Genomic DNA, 21,394 nt, shown 5'->3' on the forward strand with positions numbered 1-21,394 from the left:
CTGAAATACATAAAAAGAAAGAATAATGAATTAAAAGGTATTTTAAAATGATTTTGTTTTTACTTTTCTTTACAAAATGTATAAACACAGGAATATACTGCGATGTATGTATATGTTGTATACAGTGCACATCCTACATGCGCTGGACGCACTGACAAACATTCAGAGAAAATATATCTAAACGATTTGTGTTGTCAAGAAATAGGAAGAATTAATAAAAGTATTTAAGAGTTTTCTCATGACATTTGTTGTTACGCTTATTTAAGTTTAAGTGTCAAATTAAATTATTTAATCCATTTATTTGCTGTTGTTCTATGGCTTCAGTTCTGTTCATGTTTGTCTCCACCCTGAGGCCGATCACAGGTACTACAGCCGCGGAAAAAATAAAGAGAGCACTTTAAGATTATTTTCAGTTTTTCTAAAATTACTATTGTATGCGTTTAAGTAAAATGACAATTTGTGCTTCATTCGACAACATTTCTGTCAAATTCCTAACAACAAGTATGTTTTCATTGGCAGAAAACTGATTCCGGACAAACTAAAAAAAGTTGCACTGTTTCCAAAACTTGAATACTGCAAAGAAAACAAGCTTGTATTTATTTTTAAACAACACAATGCTAATGTTTTTATATGTATTTTAGGAATAGTTAAAAAGTTAATATTTGACGGAATAACGCTGATTTTCAATTACATCTCTCTTTTACGTTGCTGTTTGGTGAACTTACGTCACTGAGTAGGCTACTTCAACTGTCTGATACACTTGACTAAAATGATCAATACATGTAAAATTGATAATTAAAGGTAAAATTGGAGTGGTCTCTTCATTTTTTTTGTATATATTAATTTAATTTAATTATATATGTTTATATACACTTTTATATTATACACAATTAATGGCACGGCCTCATTCAGTCAATATTAAATAGTAAAAACTTATTTTAGCTAGGTTGTTGTCACAGAATGAGTCACACTTGTTGACTTTGTTTCTATTACACTGTATGAATAGGCTATGTGTAACTCGACACCTACAATGAATAATGTCATACCGAGGAGCCTCCGTAATTTCTCCGCCCACCACTCCTGATCTCCTCCTCTTCCAGGAAGTAAAAAAAGCGTCAAACAAGGAGGAACAAGAGGAAAACGCATCCTCCTCCTCACATCTGTTCGTGTCCCGCATTAATGCGTTAATCGTGTTAATAGTTTAGATTATCATTCAGATCTGCTGTGTGATGTCTATAAGAGCGCGTAACAGAGAGATCTGCGCAGACTGCAGCGCGCCCGGTAAGACCGATATAACACAACAAACACATCACATATCGTAACAACGGACACACGACAAATAACATTTTGTTACTTTTATCAAAGGAAACGACTCTGAGCAGTCACTAACATTGTCGATATTTTCATTAGTGATGGTGATTCATATCAATGCATCTGTTAAAGCGCCGATCGTTTTATTTGTGCTTGTGGTGAAATGGTTTTATTTAACCAGACGTAAATTTATCTGAAATTGTTTTAATATCAAACATCTTTTGAATAGTTTGAATATCGGTGTCTAATGAAAACGATAGCAATGCCGTTCACGATATTTCCAATGGCAAATACCGTTCATTGATTATATCCAGGCCTAATGAACTGATTCAAATGAATCACTCATTGAACTGTTGTTTAGTAAAGTCTACAGATGGATAAAGCAGCATCTTGGTGAAAACAAACTACCATACATACCATAGTTGCAACCATTGTAAATATTATAAAACTAAACTTAAATAACTTTGGCCACCACTTTTTAAAATAAAAACTAAACTAAATAAGTTGTAATATATCAAACAGGCCAAATAATCACACAGCATTTTATATCTGCTGATAATGGTACCCGCTCGGCTGATTCACAGATGTGGAAGTTGTGGTTTTGAAGTCTTTTGACAGCCTTGTGGATGAATATTGTTTCTGTTTCGCTGTCGTGAATAGTGAAATAAGATGTTCAGATCTCTTTTGCTGACAGCATGAGCTACACAAGTCTGTGGGAAACCCGTTGATCCGTGTTAATCCAGCTTGATTAGAAAATGTTTCAAGGATCTTGTAAAATAAACATTTTAGGGATGCACGATATATCGGCCGGCCGATAACTGCTTATTTTTAATATTATCGGTTATCCGTCTGATAGCAAAATTAGGCAGATAAATGAAAGCCGATAAATAATGGATTATTTTGGTTTGTTGAACCACTTCACTTGCTCATTGCTGGCCATGTGGAGTTTTGATTGGTGCTTTCTGTGACATAGCACGAAGATGACACGTGTTGCGGGCTTAAGAAGAGTATGCTAGTCTAGCGCAAAGACAAGATGTCCGCAGTCTGGGAGTTTTTCATTGTGAAAGTAACATGAATATTTATCGGCCTATATATATCGGTTATCGGCCCCAAAATATAAAGAATTATCGGTTATTGGTATCGGACAAAATTTCCATATCGGTGCATCCCTAGAACATTTGTTTGATTAATCAGTTAACAATTTTAAATAATTCTCATTGGGTTTACTAAAAAACATTTCTTTCATCCTGATTTTTTTGCATGTGATTTCAGGGTTTTAGATTTTTTTTTGTCATTTAATTTATGCATTTGACAGACAAACTTACTGTGCATTTATCGAGAATTTTTTTTATCAGTATGATCCATATCTTCATTATATTATCCATCTGCTTTTAAGATATTGAAATCAGTGTTTTTCATTGAGAGGCCCAATTTGGTTTACCACAAAATGTTTAAAATGAAAGCTTTTTACACCATTTGAATTGTTTTGCATGCACTTGGCGCATGCACATGTTTTGCAAAGCGACTTGCACAGTTCATGGTATGCATTATATGGATGTGTTTACTGGGACTCAAACATGACCTTTAATGCAATACTAAACTGCAAGTGAGTCACAGGAATGATTAAATGATTAACAGGTATTATTGTTATGCAGTAGTAGTGATAATCACAATAACTGTGTGGTGTTTCTTTGCAGCTTCATTGGTAGAACATTGTGTCCCAGGGAAACAAACATACTGATAATAATAAAGCTATATAGTTGAAATCCACTGAAGGTCACTTTGGAAAAAAGCATCTGCCAAATGCATACATTTAAGTTTGGTGGTACAAATTAAAAGTAGCGCTTTTCTAAGCGGATTTAAAAGAGGAACTATATTTTATGGCGTAATAGCACTTTTGGGAGTACTTTGACTCGGCGCAGTAACACCCTCCCTCTCCCATTATGAGAGTGAGAAGGGGAGCGGACTTTTCAGGCAGTCGAAGTACTCCCAAAAGTGCTATTACGCCATAAAATATAGTTCCTCTTTTAAATCCGCTTAGAAAAGCGCTACGTTTTATTTTGTACCACCAAACTTGCTCGTATAACTACTCGTCTTAAATAGGAAAAACGTTGATGTGTTTGGTCACTTCTAACTTTATCTCTAAATGGTACCATTGAATGAATGGGGCTAAGCTAAATGCTATCGAAGCGTCGCAGCGCGCTCCAGCGCTTACGTGCACGCACACAGATGAAAGAGGGATGTATCAACAAATCTTAGTTAAGGTAATAACATATTTTAATATTGAAAATGAGTAGACTATTCCTTTAACTCCTGTTAGCATTGCATTGTGAGCAAATCTTTCAAACATGGTAAGGAGCGTCACATTTCCGGCTGACGTCAGAGCTATTCAGACTAGGGATGCCAATTCGATGATCGTTTAAATTAACGATCAATCAATCGAATAATCGTTAACAGTAATAGTGCAATAAGCCTTTACTGCAGAAGCATATAGCCAATGACATAAAAGTGTGCGTCAAAACGCCAGCTTCCTCATGCGAATTAAGATTTGATTTTTTCAATGTAGTTGGTGTTTTGATAAAAATCATCAATTTAATATCGTAATGAAATATAATGACTAATAGACACTGTGTATAACTCCGCCTCCCATGGGCACTCTGCATAGTCGCATGAAAGTTTGTGCGTCCATGACAAAATAAAAGTTTCATTATCATCAAGTGTTATTTTTCTAGTTGTTCACCTCGCTTTCCGAGTCGTTGATACACGTTTGTTCTTATTATAGGCTATCCAAGAAGCACACGAACGGCACTTGTCCCGTTATCACCTCAGCATAGACCTGCAGTGTACTTTCTGCAAAGAAGCTTATATAATGAAGATTTCAATCTTTCATTAGAAAACCCACAACAATGTTTAGCGTGTAGCGCCTCAGCCAGTCAATAATGATGATCAATGATAAACGTTGCGGGCTTTCAGAGTGTAACGACAGTCATTTACAGTTTACATTTTAATGTCTTGCCAGAATTTAAGATAACATTTTAATCTGTTCATTAAAGCTCACGTAACACACACTGTTTCTGCATTTCTGATGTTAATCTGGAGTACCTATAGAGTAGTATTACATCCTTTATATCTCCGAAGAGTCTTTAGTTTAATCAGATTTATAAAAGAAAGAAGATTAGCTTTACCGAATCTTTCTGATAACGTACTACGAAAAAATGAAGAAGGAAGAGTTATACCGCGGGAGGAGCACGAGTCATGCAACAATACAACACTGTTTAACTTATGATTCACAACATGTTTGTGTAATTTATATAATATGCATGCACCTATTTCCAACTCATGACCCGGTTGGGAAATGCAGCGCATCAAACACACACGCAAAACTCCGCTACTACCCCGGATAATAAATTATATCAATTGTTTTCATAAGGCTGGCTTTCTTCTCCTTAAAAACACACTTCTTCTTTCGTGCCATTGTTGAGTTTTATAATTAAACAAAGCTGTGTCGCGTGATATGATGTTTGCAAGTTCTAGCGTCTCCCGCTGATTGACGGGTGGGCGGGGTTTTCCGGGAGAAGTGCCCATATAAAGAAGTGATGTGTATAGAAAACCCCTGAAATGTCCGCTGGATCTGTAATCGAAAAAAACTTTCCGAAACTTGAAACCTGGCGAAGTGCATTCGGCACAGAAAATACTCTGTAAAATGTCCAACTGCTTTTTTGACACTTTGCCTACGTTTAGCATGAGGAAACAACTCTTAAACAGTGTTAATAAGTCAGAATGCATAAAATACCATTGAACCCCCCCCCCCCCCCTTTAAAATCGGCTTCTGGTCTCCTTCCCTGTGTATAGCAGCATTGCTATACTAATCTTGTAGGCTTCCCCGAAGAGGGTCTTTGCTTTCAGCATCCTAATCGTATTTGCACTTTCTGTTTTGGACCCTGTCATGTCCATTGCAGATGCCATTTCGTTGCGTTAGCAGCCATCCTCATCTCACATGATGTTAAAAAGCCCAGGTGTGTGTTTGGCATCGAGCATCATTGTGATCATGGCTAGTTTAACTTCTACAGCTTGTTTTCACCGGCTGTATGTTCTTTGCCCAGCCACCGCGCACCCGTGCTTGTTTTTTCGACAATCGTTAAGTTTTCTCGATTTAATTCTCATCGACAATTAATCGAAGATCGATTAATGGTTAACATCCCTAATTCAGACTAATCACAACGTACAGATTAGCCGGTCAATCAGGAACACAGCGCTTTTCAAATCCGTGTGTTTCAAGAAGAGAGTCAAATCTATAGCTACAAAAATGTGCGGTATGTGGAAAATGTTTTTTTTTTTTAACAATTAACCACGCAAACACATTGTATAATATAGGGGTGTGACGATACAACACGTTCCCCATTAAAAAGACCTATTCTGAATCGCAAGGCTCCGATTCTGTGTTTCTTGCACAGGTGTGCGTGTACTACGGCTCTGTGATCAGTAGGAAGTCCTTATCAATCTAAAATCACTATGAGTTTGAGTCGTTTATAATGTGAATTTAAAAACGCAACACTTGTCAAACACAATCATTCAAAATATTTTTATTTTATCATGAAAATACCTGAAACAATGTGAAGAACACCGATATAAATATACCTTTAGAAATTTCCTGGAATAGCGTTTGTAATGCTACTTCTTCTGTGGCACAAATGGCGCTTCTACACGAGAGCGCCCTCTGGCTTTTGGATGTGGCAGCATTTCACCGTAATTCATTCAAATTCATTCACTGAGAAAATGCGCATTTGCCACGATTAATCGTCACAGCCCTAGTATAATACCAAATACACAAAATAACATTTCTTAGCAATGAAATGGGTGCTTTTTAACAAGGTCATAGTCGTACATTTACTAAAAACAAGTGTAACACCAAAATCTATCGTGTTCTGTTGTGTTACTTTTGACCCACTTGTGTGTTACTTTCGTCACAGCTGTCCAGGTCCAAAGTAACAATGCGCTACCTATGTTCAAAGTTAAATTATACTGAAGTCGTTTTACATTTCACCTGGTATTGATAGACCACACTTGTGGTTATTGACCACAGCAAAAATATATCTCTCTAAAACATTATCTTTTAAAATTACGTTTTTCTTGTTTTTTGGGTAAAATGTAACAGGTCCTTTAATTTTCTTCTTCAGACCCACGTTGGGCTTCAATCAATCGTGGTGTTTTGATCTGTGATGAGTGCTGTAGCATTCACCGAGGTCTGGGTCGGCACAGCTCTCAAGTTCGACACCTAACCCAGACCACATGGCCTCAGTCCCAGCTGCAGGTAAAGGCCCACATCACACACACCGCAGACTGCTGAGCTGCGTGTTTACTGTGTTTGGTTATAAGGAAATGAAGCATTGTGTCTCAGTTCCTCTTACAAAAATAGATCTCGTCGTCTTGTAGCTTTCCTCCTCACCATCCTGTTCTTCTGTTCTAGTTTAGCTTTTAGATCAGGGGTCTCCAACCTTTTTGTAAGCAAAGGCTACCACAATTGATAAAACCATCTGATCTACTCAAAACTTTCTTATTTAACTTATTGATGTTTTATTATTGTTTAAAATGTTAACATGCATAAAAGAAGCCAAGCTGATATAAAAAAAATAAGTAATAAATTAATATAAAAATGAAGGCTATTCATGTGCTTGGCGGGCACCTCACAGACTCTGTGCGGGCAACCTGGTGCCCATGGGCACCGTGTTGGAGACCACTGTAGATTCCTGATTCCTGTAGAGCTATAAACTAAAAGATTCACTTAATATGAACACGATGAGCACATTTGAAAAAATTAAATGCTTTGGACAAAAGTGTGTTTGCAGATTATTCTGGTGTATTTAAGCATTTCGAAACCAAACAAAAAACCTTTCAAGTATGAGGTTTAATTCAACTTCCGACCATTTATGAGGTAAATGACGTGACATAGCACATGATGTGTATAAATATTTGCTGTGTGTTACTGAAGTCACAGTTAAACCATTTATGTATTTCCTCTCTTGTGGTGAAAGATGATAGACGGTAATAGATGATTAAAATAAAGAGACTTGTTAAACTAGTTTAACTTCTGATTTGTTCGGTGTTTCTCCACAGATGATAAAATCCCTGTACAGTAATGGAGCAAATTCAATCTGGGAACACAGTTTATTAGATCCGTCTTCTATCATGAGTGGAAAACGGAAAGCCAACCCTCAAGACCGCGTCCAGTGAGCTACAGAAACCCGTATATCATAGACATTTAAAGCCAAAAGTGAATCTCTCAGCTTTAATATTCTCATTCTTTTGTCTTTTCTCTCAGTCCTAATAAAACAGATTTCATTAAGGCTAAATATCAAATGCTGGCTTTTGTTCATCGAATGCCATGCCGCGAAGATGACAGCATTACAGCTAAAGACCTCAGCAAGGTAAAAAAAATCTTACCTGAGAAATGGAAGAAAGTGTTGTCCAATAATGAGATTCAATTGAGGATTATCTGGGTCTGGACTGTCGAATGATGAACGCTGATGATGACGATCGTTTCATCCTTGATTTCAGCAACTTCACTCAAGCGTTCGAACGGGCAATTTGGAGACGTGTCTGCGGTTGCTGTCGCTGGGAGCACAGGCAAACTTTTTCCATCCAGTAAGTTTTAATGTCATTCAGTTCTTATTCGCAGTTAGATAGATAGATTTAGCAAAACATTTTCTGTTTGTTTTCTAAAGGAGAAAGGAAATACTCCACTACACGTTGCAGCTAAAGCCGGTCAGCTGTTACAGGCAGAGCTTCTCACAGTTTATGGGGCAGATCCTGGAGCTCCAGACAGCTCGGGGAAGTCCCCCATTGACTACGCCAGGTGAGAGAGATGGACCGCAGGTTAAACCTGAGGAAACAATACTTAGATTTAATACTGTTGCTTATGTCCCACTGCAGGCAAGCAGGACACCAGGAGCTCGCAGACAGACTGGTGGAGATACAGTTTGAGCTGACAGACAGACTCGCTTTTTATCTGTGTGGGAGAAAGCCAGGTCAGTAAATGCACTACAGTTTTGCACATGAAAGTAATGTTTAATAACTGCAATGAATCTGATTTCTATTTCTTTATCAGATCATAAAAACGGTCAACACTTTATCGTTCCACAAATTGCAGACAGGTAGGCGAAACTTTTTTTACTCTTTAAAATTAAGAATTAAGATGTTACTGATTTGATTCTCAATCACATCATTTGTTGTACTTGCTTCACATGGATAAAGAAATGTGTAAGTATGGAAATTGCATGGGAATGATCACATCTCTTAGAACAGGGGTTTTCAAACTTTTTTGTCTGCCGAACCCCCTTGAAGTACCCCCTGAGATTTTAAGTTAATATTTGATAGCATATTTGCATGTTTAAACTTAAAAACATTTATTTTTCATCTATTTAAAGTTTTATCAGTAGAATTTAAAATAGTTATTGTCGTTATTACCTGTCATTGGACCTTCATCTGGTAATTTTCTTTTATTGGTACATATGCAAAATGTACAGAGACTTTGTAGAGTTCTCAGTTTTCTGATATATTGTCACATGACATGCAGATTAAACAAGTAAAATATATATTAAAAAATATATATATATATATATGTATATATGTATATGTGTATATGTATATGTATATGTGTTAGTGTTTTATTTAGATTTTTTTATATATATTTACATTTTATGATTTATTTGTAATTCATTCTTTTTCATTAACTTTTTTCATTAACAAATTATATATTTTAATGAAAAGAATTAATAACAATTAAATCATACATAAAATGTAAATAAATAATGTAAAAACATAAAAAATTCATATATATATATATATATATATATATATATATATATATATATATATATATATATATATATATATATATATATATATACTTTATTTTAATGAAGAAAATATTTAAAATTTTTATTTACATTGTATGATTTTATTGTAATTAATTGTTTTTCATTAATTATTTTTCATTGCAATATATATTTTGTTCATTTATTTTAATTTTTAATTCTTTATTTGCATTTTATGATTTAATTGTAATTAATTACTTTTCATAAATATTCTTCATTATAAGATATGTTTTGTATATTTAATTTTATTTTTAAATGTATTTACATTTTATGATTTAATTCTAATTCTTTATCATTACCTCACAAACCCCCTGCAATTCCCCCTTGAACCACCAGGGGTTCATGAAACCCATTTTGGGAAACCCTTTCTTAGAACAATATTACAAAATTATAATAAATAATCATAGCTTTTTACATATTTTTTTATATACAGCAGTCTTGATTTGTCCGAACTTGCCAAAGCAGCAAAGAAGAAGCTTCAATCTGTAAGTTGTAGTTTTATCATTTGCATGTATTATATCCATATATGTGTTCACCGAGATTAAACTCACAACCTTTTGCACCACTAATGCAATGATCTACCAATGAGCCCCTTAACCGTGGGTTCACACCAGCCGCGTTTGAGGCGTTAAATTCGCGTCTAGTTTGCCGCCTGAACATTTTGAGTTTACTCGCTTCATTCGCGCGTGAAAGCCATCTAGTCATCGAGACATTTACGCGTAAATTTGCGTCACTTTTGCAACTCTGCTCGCTTTCTGTAATCACGTCACTGCTAATGCAAGCTCCTGATTGGTTGACGCGGCACGTTTTTCCGCCAAAGTTCAAAATTTTCAACTCACGGGTTTGCCGCGGCAATGTTCAATTCGCGACATGAGGCGGAATCGCGGGTACCGCGCCACGCTAAACGCCGCGAGACCTCCAGACCCGCGTCAACGCGTCTTTACATTGACTTAACATTGAAATAACTCTACCGTGGCTGGTCTGAACGCAGCATAAAAATCCTATTTTACCCATCTCATGGACACCTGAGATTTATACCAACTTTGTTTTCCCACTGTCAGCTTAGTAATCATCAGTTTGAGGAACTAGCCATGGACGTTTATGATGAAGTTGACAGAAGAGAAACGGATGCAGGTTTGAAAAAAACAAACTTCTAATCTCACCCTGACTTTAAGTGTAGCTTACACTGTTTTTAACACTGTCTGTTTTGTTGTAGTGTGGCTTGCGACTCAGAACCACAGCACCTTCGTAACAGACACTACCATTGTACCCTTCCTCCCTGTCAACCCTGAATATTCTTCTACTAGGAATCAGGTAAGTCGGCAGATTCGCACACCTGTTACTGGATGGGTCGGGTTTCAGTATTTATTTATGGCAGGAATATGTCACATCTTGCAGGGTCGACAGAAGCTGGCGAGATTCAATGCACACGAATTTGCAACGCTGGTAATTGACATTTTGACAGATGCCAAACGCCGTCAGCAAGGGAATTCACCTGATAATGTCAAAGGTGATTATGAAGAATAAATGAATATTTTGGGGTAATTAATGAATGATGCATAAAGTCAAAACGACCACCTCGTTTATTTTGTACACCCAGAAAATGTGGAGTTAATTCTGAAGGACATCGGTAACCGCCAAGACACCGAAAGTTCAGAGATCGATCAACCTGATTATGACAGCGTCGCATCCGACGAGGAAAACGAACAGGAACCTACATCTGGAAAAGATGAGAGGACCAAGGTACATTTTTGAGATGTCGAGTTTAGGTTTGGGTGCTTTCTGGGTTTGTGGCTGACTTCAGATCTCTTCTCTCAGAGCTCAGAGTCTTCAGACCTGTCTGACAGTCCCATTACAGTACAGGAGTTCATGGAGGTGAAAACTGCCCTTAACGCCTCGGAGGCAAAGATTCAGCAGCTCCTTAAAGTCAACTGTCATCTTAGTGAGGAGCTAAGAAACATGCAGAGCAAGGTAAGACCACAGGTTTTGCTTATTTTATTATTTTGTACTGTTCTCTGTGGTCCACTTAAAAGCTTTTTACTTAAAGTAATAATTAGTTAGTAGTAGGCTTTTTGTACCATTTTTGAGCCCCTATTTTTTAACTTCCCCCTTGGAAGTAACCGCCCACTGCTTTTATTAACAATTATTTTTTTTTATTGCTTTTGTTAACATTGTTCACTATGTAAAAGTTTCAACGTCCCTGTCTGTGCATGTGTGAAATTACACATTGCAATGATTTATTTGAGTCATTTAGCAGACGCTTTTGACTAAAACCTTATAAAGGTGTGGATATTCTCCTGCAGAGATGGTCGTTCACATAACTATGATCTCATAGTCATGCACCTTTTAAAAAGAGTGGTATTCTGACCTTGGTTTTCAATCAAAGTGTGGCTTTAGTATGCTTATATTAAGGCTCTGTGAACTGAGAATTCAGATTTTAAAATGCAGTCCTACAACGTAACAAATATATTCACGGAAAGTGCTGGACAGTATGCTTACAACAGCGCGTGCGTGAGAAAATATTGAGACAGGACAGTCCACTACAAAGAATTTCACAAAGGCAATAGACAGCATTTACACACGAACTATCGTTTTCTCTTCTTTTATTTTCACTTCTTCCAAGAACAGAAAGCTGTGGAGCATTTTTATCACCATAATGTTTGATTCCTGCTCTGTATTTTCTTGATGTTGGTGGATCTGCTACTTTTCTTCACTTATTTACTGTAAATGTTCCAAATCAGTGCTGCCCTGGCGGCCTGGTAGAGTGATAATTTGAGTAAGAAATAATTTGTATTGCGTATGTGTCGAACACGGCCATATAGTCACGATGAGTATACTTTAAATGAGTTCACAATCAAATATCGTCGTCGTCGCACACCTAGCTGTGGGCAAGAATACAATTTGGTAACGCTTTATTTTTTGCAGTGCCTTTGTTACACGTTACATGTAATGTAACTGTTACAGTACATGGCCGTAGCCGGCTATGAGATCACAGAGGTCCGGACCTCGGTAATTTTTTCATATAAAAAAAATAAAATTTGAAGTTCCCTAAATGACTAATAATTTTTTTAAACAAATCTGCATATATAATTAAGTTTGGACAGTTAACTGTATAGTTTAGTGTAAAATGATTGACGACAGCATGGGTACAGAATTTGCAGTGTTGCCAGATCCCATTGTTAAAAATCCTCTTTAGACGTAGTGTTTTAGCAATTAATGTGACACTTCGACATTATCTATAAAGTGATTGTTAGGTGAAGATTAGTATTAGCGATTTCTTTGATTTATTTCTGAAAATACAATGTTTGGACGAACTTTGTTTTTTAAGGCCAATTGTTTTTCATACTAATATCTGGCAACATGGAAAGTGAAAGTTATCAAATAAGACGCATCATTCAGCGCGAGCAGGTTATTGCTGACAGGATAAAAGCAGTAAGATAAGAGCAGTAATCATCAGTATCAACAACACTATCGAAAAACAGAAAATAACTCTGGTACAAAGATGTAGAAGAATGGGGTTTAAATAAAATATGCCAAATATGTTAAAACACGTAGCGTAAAACGGTAAAGCTAATCTCAACAAAACATTAAGAATTCTGTTATTTCGTTTAATTTAGAAGTTAACCTTTAACAAAGTCATGCTGAAAACAATAAGAGCACTAAACAAGTTCTTGTTTAAAATCTTGTAACGTTTTTGTTATATAATATTGTTTTTTTTTTTTTTTTTTTAGTATGGAAGTCAGTGGTGCCCCAGATCTGCTTGCTTATTAACCTTTTTCAAAATATCTTTGTGTTCAACAGAACAAAGAAGTTTATAGATGGTTTCAGCAGTAACAACATAAACATGCGGCTTTCGTGGTCATCACGTAACTTCCGGTAAACTCTGCGAAGAACAAATAACAGCGAAGTCATTTTAAAGTAGTTTATTTATATAACAAGCAAAATAAACAACACATAGATTACATAGGAACCCAAAACATTTGTTATTTTCGATGAGGTATTTGTTTAAGAGTTGTTTCAGCAACTAGTCAGACCATTAAACAAACAGAAACCGGAAGTAAAGTTCGGACCAGACGCTTATCGCGTCACCGCACGTGCGCCCGATGAAACGGGTCTATACAACTTTGGACTGTACTTTTTCAGTAAACTATCCCTATAAATGTATTATTATTATTATTATTATTACACTGTTACAGTGACCCCTTAAAATAAAGTGCAACCTAAAATTTAATTACCACCAATGAAGTACTTACAATTTTTTTTATGAAGATGTTTTGTAACTATTTTAAAGGAACAGTTTATCAAAATAATATGGAAATTCTCTCATAATTTACTAATCCTCATGTCATCCCAAGTGTATATGAATAGCCAGCAGCCATATCACCCTGTAGCCCAAAGCCCTTTTCACACAGACATTCCGGAAAATACACGGAAAAGGCCCGTTTGAGTTTTTGTTCATTCACACTGCCATGATTAGCCGGCATCTGCAAGGTCCCGGAAAGACACGTGGCCTGTTGAAAGTCCTGCCCTCTCTTCTACGCAGCGTCTGAGGTTTGCATATATTTTATTACTTCTCGCTCCAGAAACCACTCGCGTGCATTTTTGTTTATGATAAGACTATAAAGGAGCGCGTGTACGCACAGTTTATGCTGGTGAATGATCTCAGCTTCAGAATGGATATTTGACGAGCTCCCTGATCGCTGCTTTAATACAGTTTTCAGACATTTCTCATCGTGATTGTTTATATGCATTTAAAACGCACATTTTGAGGAGCTGAACGATATATTTTGTTGGGATGACGCACGGGCATTTTGTTTATTATAAGCTGATGAGCACGTGACGCGATATTCTTTTATGCTGCTTCAGCCCAGTAAGTGACGAGCTAACTTACCTGATATCTGCTTCAGTCCAGTTTGCTGACATTTCTCATCGTGAATGTTGTAAATCCCTCATTTTAAATAGTTGAACCAACTTCATGTTGCCATGACAGGCGCGTCCTCACTACGGCACGCCCAGCATTGTTTAAGCGTCTCATTTATAATTTCCTGATAAATGCTTCAATCTAGTTTGCAACATTTCTGGTGGTGAATGTTTATATGCATGTTATCTCTCGTTTTAAGGAGCTGAACCATAACTTTTGTTGTGATGACGCGCGCGTCCTCACTACGACACGCCCATTACGGCATTGTTTCGGCTTCTTGTTCACACAGAGGGTTTTCCGTATATCTGACTAGGTCCTCTTTCCGGCAACGATCCCGGGACGAGTTTGTGTTCACACAGACGCTTGTCTGGCAATTTTACGGGTATTTTCTGGGACCAAAGGTCTGTGTGAATGGGGTTTATATGAATACCCAGCAGCCATATCACCCTGTAGCTCAAGACAGCTTGCCCACTAAAACTAAGTAGGGTTGAGCCTTGGATGGGAGACCTCCTAGGAAAACCATGTTGCTGTTGGTAGAGGTGTTAGTGAGACCAGCAGATGGTCTGTGTGGGTCCTAACACCACAGTATAGTGACGGGGACACTATACTGTCAAAAAGCACCTTCGAATAAAACGTTAAACCGAGGTCCTGACTCTCTGTGGTCATTAAAAATCCCAGGATGTCATTTGAAAAACAGTAGGGGTGTCTCCTTTCCAATAATAAGCTGGTGTGTGGTGGGCGTTCTGGCACAATATGGCTGCTGTCATGCTAGATGCCCACTTTCAACCATTATTTGGATGTAGCTCCAGTAGCATCTATCTGATTAGTGTCTATATTCAGCTGAACTCTCTCCAGAACGAGAACAGCACTCTACGATGGCAAACTCCTGATAGTTTGTCAAGGCCACAGGATCTCCCTCACAGGACCGCTCCTCGTGGCTGCAGGGCCATGTCAATGTATGAGACCGGCTCCGGTCTGAGGCAGTACCACCCTAGAACGGAGACGACCCGCCGCGACACAACCCTGAATCTTCAACCGCTGCCTTCCAACGTAAGTGCAAACTAAAGTTTGTTTGTGGAGCTCCCGTGCCATTTATATTATTGGTTTGTAATCTATTAACATGCAGGAGTTGCACCAACTAGCTGACTATTTGATTAATTAAACTAGTTAAAATGAATAGTTGTGTGCATGCTCTGGTGAATCATCTCCTCGGGTATGGTTCGATGGTCCCGTCCTTTTTTGTGAATTCATATTAAAAACAATCCTCCTTTAAACATAATCTGAACCCTTTTTAGATTGGGAAGGGTCCCTCGGTGACCACCTTCTCCTCTCTCCCCTCGTTCCCCTCACCTCTGTCCTGGTCCTCGGATGAGCGAACCCAAAGGGTGAAGTACCTGCTCAGTGATCAGGCTACTTGAAGTGCTTTTCTTCTTATCTCTTCCACATTTACTCAATGCATGAACTTCAGATCTGCGCAACAACAGTCCAATGGACAAAATGTTCCTCGTTGTTTCTTTGCTGGATTACTAACTTTAATCCTGGTTTAAGGCTTTGGTCACATTCACATGGAGTCATCTTAGTGCATGGGAATCAGTACAATTGGGAATTTATCCTTCCCATGGCACAGAAATGACTCCCGTTGGGTTCAAGTTTGATGACACACAAGTTTTCTTTGTTTGGCAATGCTCTCTAAAATCGAATCGTCAAAATGGATGAGGCTGTAATTTTATGGTATTAGCAAATCAAATTTTTCATAACTGCTCTTTTCCTTGGAATGTTCATTTTTGGGTGAACTATCCCTTTAAGTTCAACACAGAGATGGGCAGCTTGGCAAGTAGGTAGTAATGGTTACCCTAGCTAACCTAAAATAGAACAATTTCCGCAGCAAACCAGAATCAGGTGTGGTTTAACACCTGCTTCACATCTGACCGCGCATTCTATCTTTGCAAAAAAAGTGTTTGTGACCGAGCCTTTCCATGCACAGTGAAAAAAATCACCTTAACTCACCGCTGCTCGATGTGCAGAGCAGTCACTGAACCTTTGATAACAAACTCCAAGTTTATTATTAACATAAATCTACCCTATGCAAATGCGTGAATGCAAACACGTCTAGCCGTGCAAGCTCAGTTTCACAAATGATTGCATTCACAACTGCCTTTAATTGATTGCTCTGTTATGCTGATGTTCTGTTTCTACACCAATAGCATGAAGGTTTGCTGTGTCTTCAAGCTTTCAGTGAGCACCTGAATGCAGTTTTTACTTCTCCAGAAATTGAATGTTTCTTCTGTTTTAGGGTTCGAGTCTGGACGGACACAGCAGCTTGCCGGAGCGAGATTGTGATAACACGCTGAACCATGTCACAGAGTTCACAGAAGAGTCTGGGTTTGTTTTTTCCCATTTGATGTCTTATTACTTTTTGGTAAAAGGAAAGCCTATAAACACCACCTCTAACCAGCATGTATTATACGTTCATCAATTAATTTTACTTTAAGTCGACTTAATCCTGTCCTCGGGCCATTTAAAAATACTTTTTTTTGGCAGAATCCATTAAGTTCCAAAAAAAAGCTTATTTATAAGAAAACACTTGGACGCACTTAAAGGGTTTTTGCATCTGTTTCCAAAATGTGTGCAACACTTTTTTTTAAGATGGAGTCGGGATGGAGTTATAAGGTTTTGCTGACAATTTAAGGATCCGGTGGAGGTTTAGTCACAGGCTCTTCTTAACTCTTTCCCTGCCAGCATATGTTTTAACTTTTTTTATAATTTTCACAAAAGTTGAATGCCTTCCAGATAATGTTCTTCTTTAAATATATAAACATACAAAATATTAACTCATTCACTGCCATTTACGAGTTATCTTGACGAGTTATCTCGTCAATTATGAGTTAATATTTAACTAATAAATATGCCTTTCTGGACGAATTTCAAATTCGGCCAAACCGAATTTATCAAAAACGGAAGTTAAAAAGATTTAATGATTTATTTTAACTGCCTTTATGTTTGATAGTCATTCTGAGTCTGATCTCTAACATACATTCCTTTACAAAAACGCAATTTTTTTAAGCTTTTTGCTCAAAATGTTGTATTTTTGAAGTGAAATATCCATATTTCAGTGGTTAAATTAAGTGGAAAAAGTAAATATATAATGAAACGTTTTTTCCACATTTTGTTTGTTTGTTTCTTTGTTTGTTTATTGTTTGTTTGAAAGCAGAGGGTGTGTTCTTTAATTTGATATAATTTGTATGTTTATATATTTATGGAAGATAAGTTTTCCTGCAAGGAATTTTGTGAAACTTTTGTTAAAATCACAAAAATGCAGGTGGGCAACTTTTCTCAAAAAGGCTGGCGGTGAATGAGTTAAATAAAGGAACAGACCCTCTGCTTTCAAACAAAAAAGTTTCATCCTATCTTCATTTGTTCTCTTTTATCACCTCTCAAAAATGGGTAGGTTTCCTTAAAAAATAAAATAAAACATTGAACAAAAAGCTAAGAAACATTTTTTTAAGGAAAGGACTTTATTATAAGAGATCAGATTCAGTGCGATGATCAAAACATACACAGAGTATTTACTGTCTCCATAGATGCTTTAGTGTTTTATAAGTTGTGTAAGGGCGGCACCTAGTGGATAATAGCGGAAATATGGATTGCCGTAAAAACTCGTCATTGGCAGGGAAGCGTTTTCTCCCAATAGACAAGATAACTCGTCAATGGTGGGGAAAGAGTTAAGACTTTTCATTGCTTAAAGGAGACTTTTCATGTTTAAGTGCTATAATTGGGTCCCCAGTGCTTCTATCAACCTAGAAAATGTGAAAACTAACAATCCAGTAACTTAGTTTTGTTAAACCATTCTCTGCAAGCATTTGAAAAAAATAGGTCATTGAAATTTGGTTCCCCTTGTGTTGTCAGAAGGGGATAATACTGCCCCTTAATCTGCACTATCCAACCACGGCACTGCCATTTAGTGCAGAGATCAACTAATTTGCATTTAAAATGACACACCCAAAACAGCACATTTTGCTCACACCTACAAAGTGACAATTTTAACATGTTATAATAATAAATTATCTATAGGATAGTTTGAGCTAAAACTTCACATATGAACTCTGGGGACACCAAAGATTTATTTGACATCTTAAAAAAAGTCTTGTGAAATGTCTCCTTTAAAATATTTGCACAACCCAGAAACAGGGTGACCAATAGTAATGATTTAAGGAAATATGCAGATGAGGTTTCTGACAGCTGTGATTTCTCACAGGACGCTGAACCGTAACGTCTCCAGGAGCAGCGGGTGGCTGGGTGACGCTGGAGTTCTGCCGTCGGAAAGCGGGTCTGAGGGCGAGTGTGACCCTACGTTACCCTGCACGGAGGACGTCATCAGCAAGACGGAGCTGATCACCAAAAACATCCAGGAGTTACTGAGAGCCGCACAGGAGAATAAACACGAGAGGTGGGAATCATGAGTCAGTGTTTATACACTGGGTCTCTCAAAGCAAATAAAATTAGCCAGATTGCCTCAGTGGTCTGGTGGCACTCGGTCTTTGTGACACAGTGTCTCTTTCATTGAGATTGCCAAGTGAAAGCATTGTGAACAAAGCTGGCATAGAGCTATACATCTGATAATAGACAAAATATATCTTTAAATAAGGTCTTAGGCATTGGCTAATATAGGTAGGTCTACAGATTGTGTTCATTATTCACCTATGCACCAAAAGATTAACAGTATGAACATTTGTTGCTTAACTTGTGCTGGTATTTCATGTGAGATCAGTGACCATCATTATGCATTCATGAGAGAACGAAACCGTAAGTTAGTGTTTCAGCTTAGCCACATCTACGCCGTCGATGTCTAAGGGCCAGCTGGATATCACAGAACATTTTCTGAAGCAAACCTTACTAAAAGAGCACCAGTGTATTTATTTTCACTTACTGTAGTTGCTTGAGACAGTGACCACCACCGAGAAAGATGCATTCAATATTCTAATATTTTAATATTGTATATTTTAGACTATATTTATAGTGTGTATTTGGTCTTTTATACAATACTTAGTTAATTAGAATGCCTTTTACCGTCACATTTACCACCACAGCAGTAAATGCAAACCAAATTCAACGCAACAGCACCGCCAGGTGGCAGAAAAGCAGTTTGCACCTTTAATGCATTTAAATTTTTCAAATGCAGTTTGTAAGCAGATCCCTGCATGTAAGGGCAGAAACTGGATATATCATTGTGATCTAAAGTGTTGTTGTTTTATTCACGTTTCGGATTACAACTTTGCACCATTATTGTTGCTTTTGTTATTATTTAACTAAATTGGTATTGTGTGATACGGTTATTTTCCGCTTTACTCCACCTGAAAAGTTCACGCTGTGTTGTATCAATCATTTATTGGTCACACCTCTTAATGTCATATGAATTTGCATGTCGAAGCTCACCAAACTTCAATTTTGGAATGCACCGAAATGCAAATTTTTGTATGAGCTTGTGTTTCCCGTCTGCCTCATTAACAAAGTGTAAGCAGAATTTAAACACAACAATAACAAAGTGCACTTTTGTATATTCTGCACTAAATTAAAAAAAAACTGATCAATTTGCATTTTGTAAACTGTCTGGCAGATTTTGAATTAATTTCTTTATGTTGTGCCTTTTTTAAGCTTTGTCCCGTGTTCGGAGAGAATTCTGGCCGCGGTGACAGAAATGGCAACGTTATTTCCTAAGGTAAGATTTGAGAACATAATGGAGAATAAATGTGAAATCCAACTAAAGTCATTTACAGTTTTTTTTTTATTTTACATAAAATGTTATTTTTTACATAGGATTAATTTGTGAAAATATAACCTTGATATCTTTCATGTTGACTGAGCAAGATCATGTCAAAGATTGAAATCAAACGTCCTAATCTCAAAATTAGATAATGAGACCTGGATTTCTCAGTTAGTGCATGTACATTGAGCTCTTGGCAATAAACGTTTAATGTTTCTGAAATGCATTGGCCCATCTCTCTGGTACAGAGACCATCCTCTGAGACCATCCGTGGGTCCTTGCGTCTGCTGACCTCCAGTGCCGGTCGTCTGCAGTGCGAGTGTCAAAAGGCAATGGCGCACGACTCGCAGCATGTCATTCAGTGTGCCTATGACATCGCCAAAGCGGCTAAACAGCTAGTTACTGTAACAACCAAAGACAGTAACTGACCAAAGCCTTGGCGAACTTGTCATTTTATTTTTGTGCTGTTTTTGGTTTTATGTCAGTATTATTGGTGATGTGTTCATTCAAGCAACACGATTTAGGTGGGCTATTGCAGTTTTTCGACATTTCAAAATTAGTTAACTTAACTTTCAGGCAACAAAGCCTTGACTATTTTTTTGTGTTTATCATGCATTATTATAAAAAGTTTTAATGAACTAATATTTTTGCTTAACATGGTGCTAATAACTAAACAGTATGTCTGTGCTTGTATGTGTGAATAAACAGAACAAATCCTTTAGATGTTCAGAAACACCAGATAAAGTTTCAGTGGGACAAAAAACTAAACCGAATCTGGCTGCTGCTGAAATTCAACTAGTGTATACTGATTATTACTCGCAGTGTGACAGCCAACATGAAAAATACTATATTATACTTTAGCTTTTACTATACTGTACTGTAGTACATTTCCTAGATACTGTAGGGTTTTTGAACATTACTATAGTAAATAAATATTAGACTATACAACAGATTTACTACAATTTATAATTGACTGTGTAGTAAATACTACAAAATATTACAGTAGAAATGACCAAAGTCTGGTAATTACTACAGTAAATTCCTATAGTAAGTACTAAAGTATACTACAGTGTTTGCATGTAACAAGGATGTAAACATGACAATGCCTCATTTCCTGTGCAATAAATCTTTCATTTAGCTGCAAAATGCTACGATCAACCATATTGTGTTAAAAGTGTGTAGTGCTTTAGTATGCAAGTTGTTATGCATTACACATCTGTACACGCTTGGGTGTCTATCATACACTTAAAGGTGCAGTGTCATTTCTGCACCACAAGTGAACATCTGTCTGTTTAAGAGGACTAACTGGTCCTAATAAAACAACATTTTTAAGCAATGCACAAACAACACACCGCAGCACTGAAAAAATCTTGTTGCACTTACATTTTTAAGTTGAATCCACTTATTTACAATTTGAAATTAATACAACTTGAAAATTTTAATTTCTTGACTAGTGAGGAGTTGCTTTCATTTATAAAAATTAAATTAAGCTTTTTATACTTTATAGCAACTCCTCACTTGTCAAGA

At 36.9% G+C, this 21,394-nt stretch overlaps 1 protein-coding gene across 4 annotated transcripts; it reads left to right on the forward strand.

Annotated features, from left to right (window-relative positions):
- The first annotated feature begins 1,082 nt into the window (after positions 1–1,082).
- git2b (G protein-coupled receptor kinase interacting ArfGAP 2b) lies at positions 1,083–21,335 on the forward strand. Of its 4 annotated transcripts, none has more exons than XM_055207820.2 (20): positions 1,083–1,281; positions 6,489–6,622; positions 7,426–7,538; positions 7,631–7,736; positions 7,867–7,953; positions 8,034–8,164; positions 8,242–8,336; positions 8,417–8,462; positions 9,619–9,670; positions 10,247–10,319; positions 10,402–10,499; positions 10,584–10,695; positions 10,786–10,928; positions 11,004–11,156; positions 14,962–15,156; positions 15,402–15,491; positions 16,400–16,488; positions 18,362–18,553; positions 19,759–19,822; positions 20,116–21,335. In XM_055207820.2, the coding sequence occupies exons 1-20, from the start codon at positions 1,230–1,232 to the stop codon at positions 20,293–20,295; spliced, it is 2,205 nt and encodes a 734-aa protein (XP_055063795.2). In that variant the 5' UTR covers positions 1,083–1,229; the 3' UTR covers positions 20,296–21,335. The 4 variants fall into 4 exon arrangements, with proteins under 4 accessions (XP_055063795.2, XP_055063794.2, XP_055063797.2 ...); XM_055207819.2 differs by having other exon boundaries at positions 1,084–1,281; positions 14,947–15,156; XM_055207821.2 differs by lacking the exon at positions 15,402–15,491 and having other exon boundaries at positions 1,085–1,281; positions 14,947–15,156.
- Positions 21,336–21,394: the final 59 nt, after the last annotated feature.

This window comes from Misgurnus anguillicaudatus, chromosome 12 (assembly GCF_027580225.2).
Source record: "Misgurnus anguillicaudatus chromosome 12, ASM2758022v2, whole genome shotgun sequence".
Taxonomy (NCBI): Eukaryota; Metazoa; Chordata; class Actinopteri; order Cypriniformes; family Cobitidae; genus Misgurnus; species Misgurnus anguillicaudatus.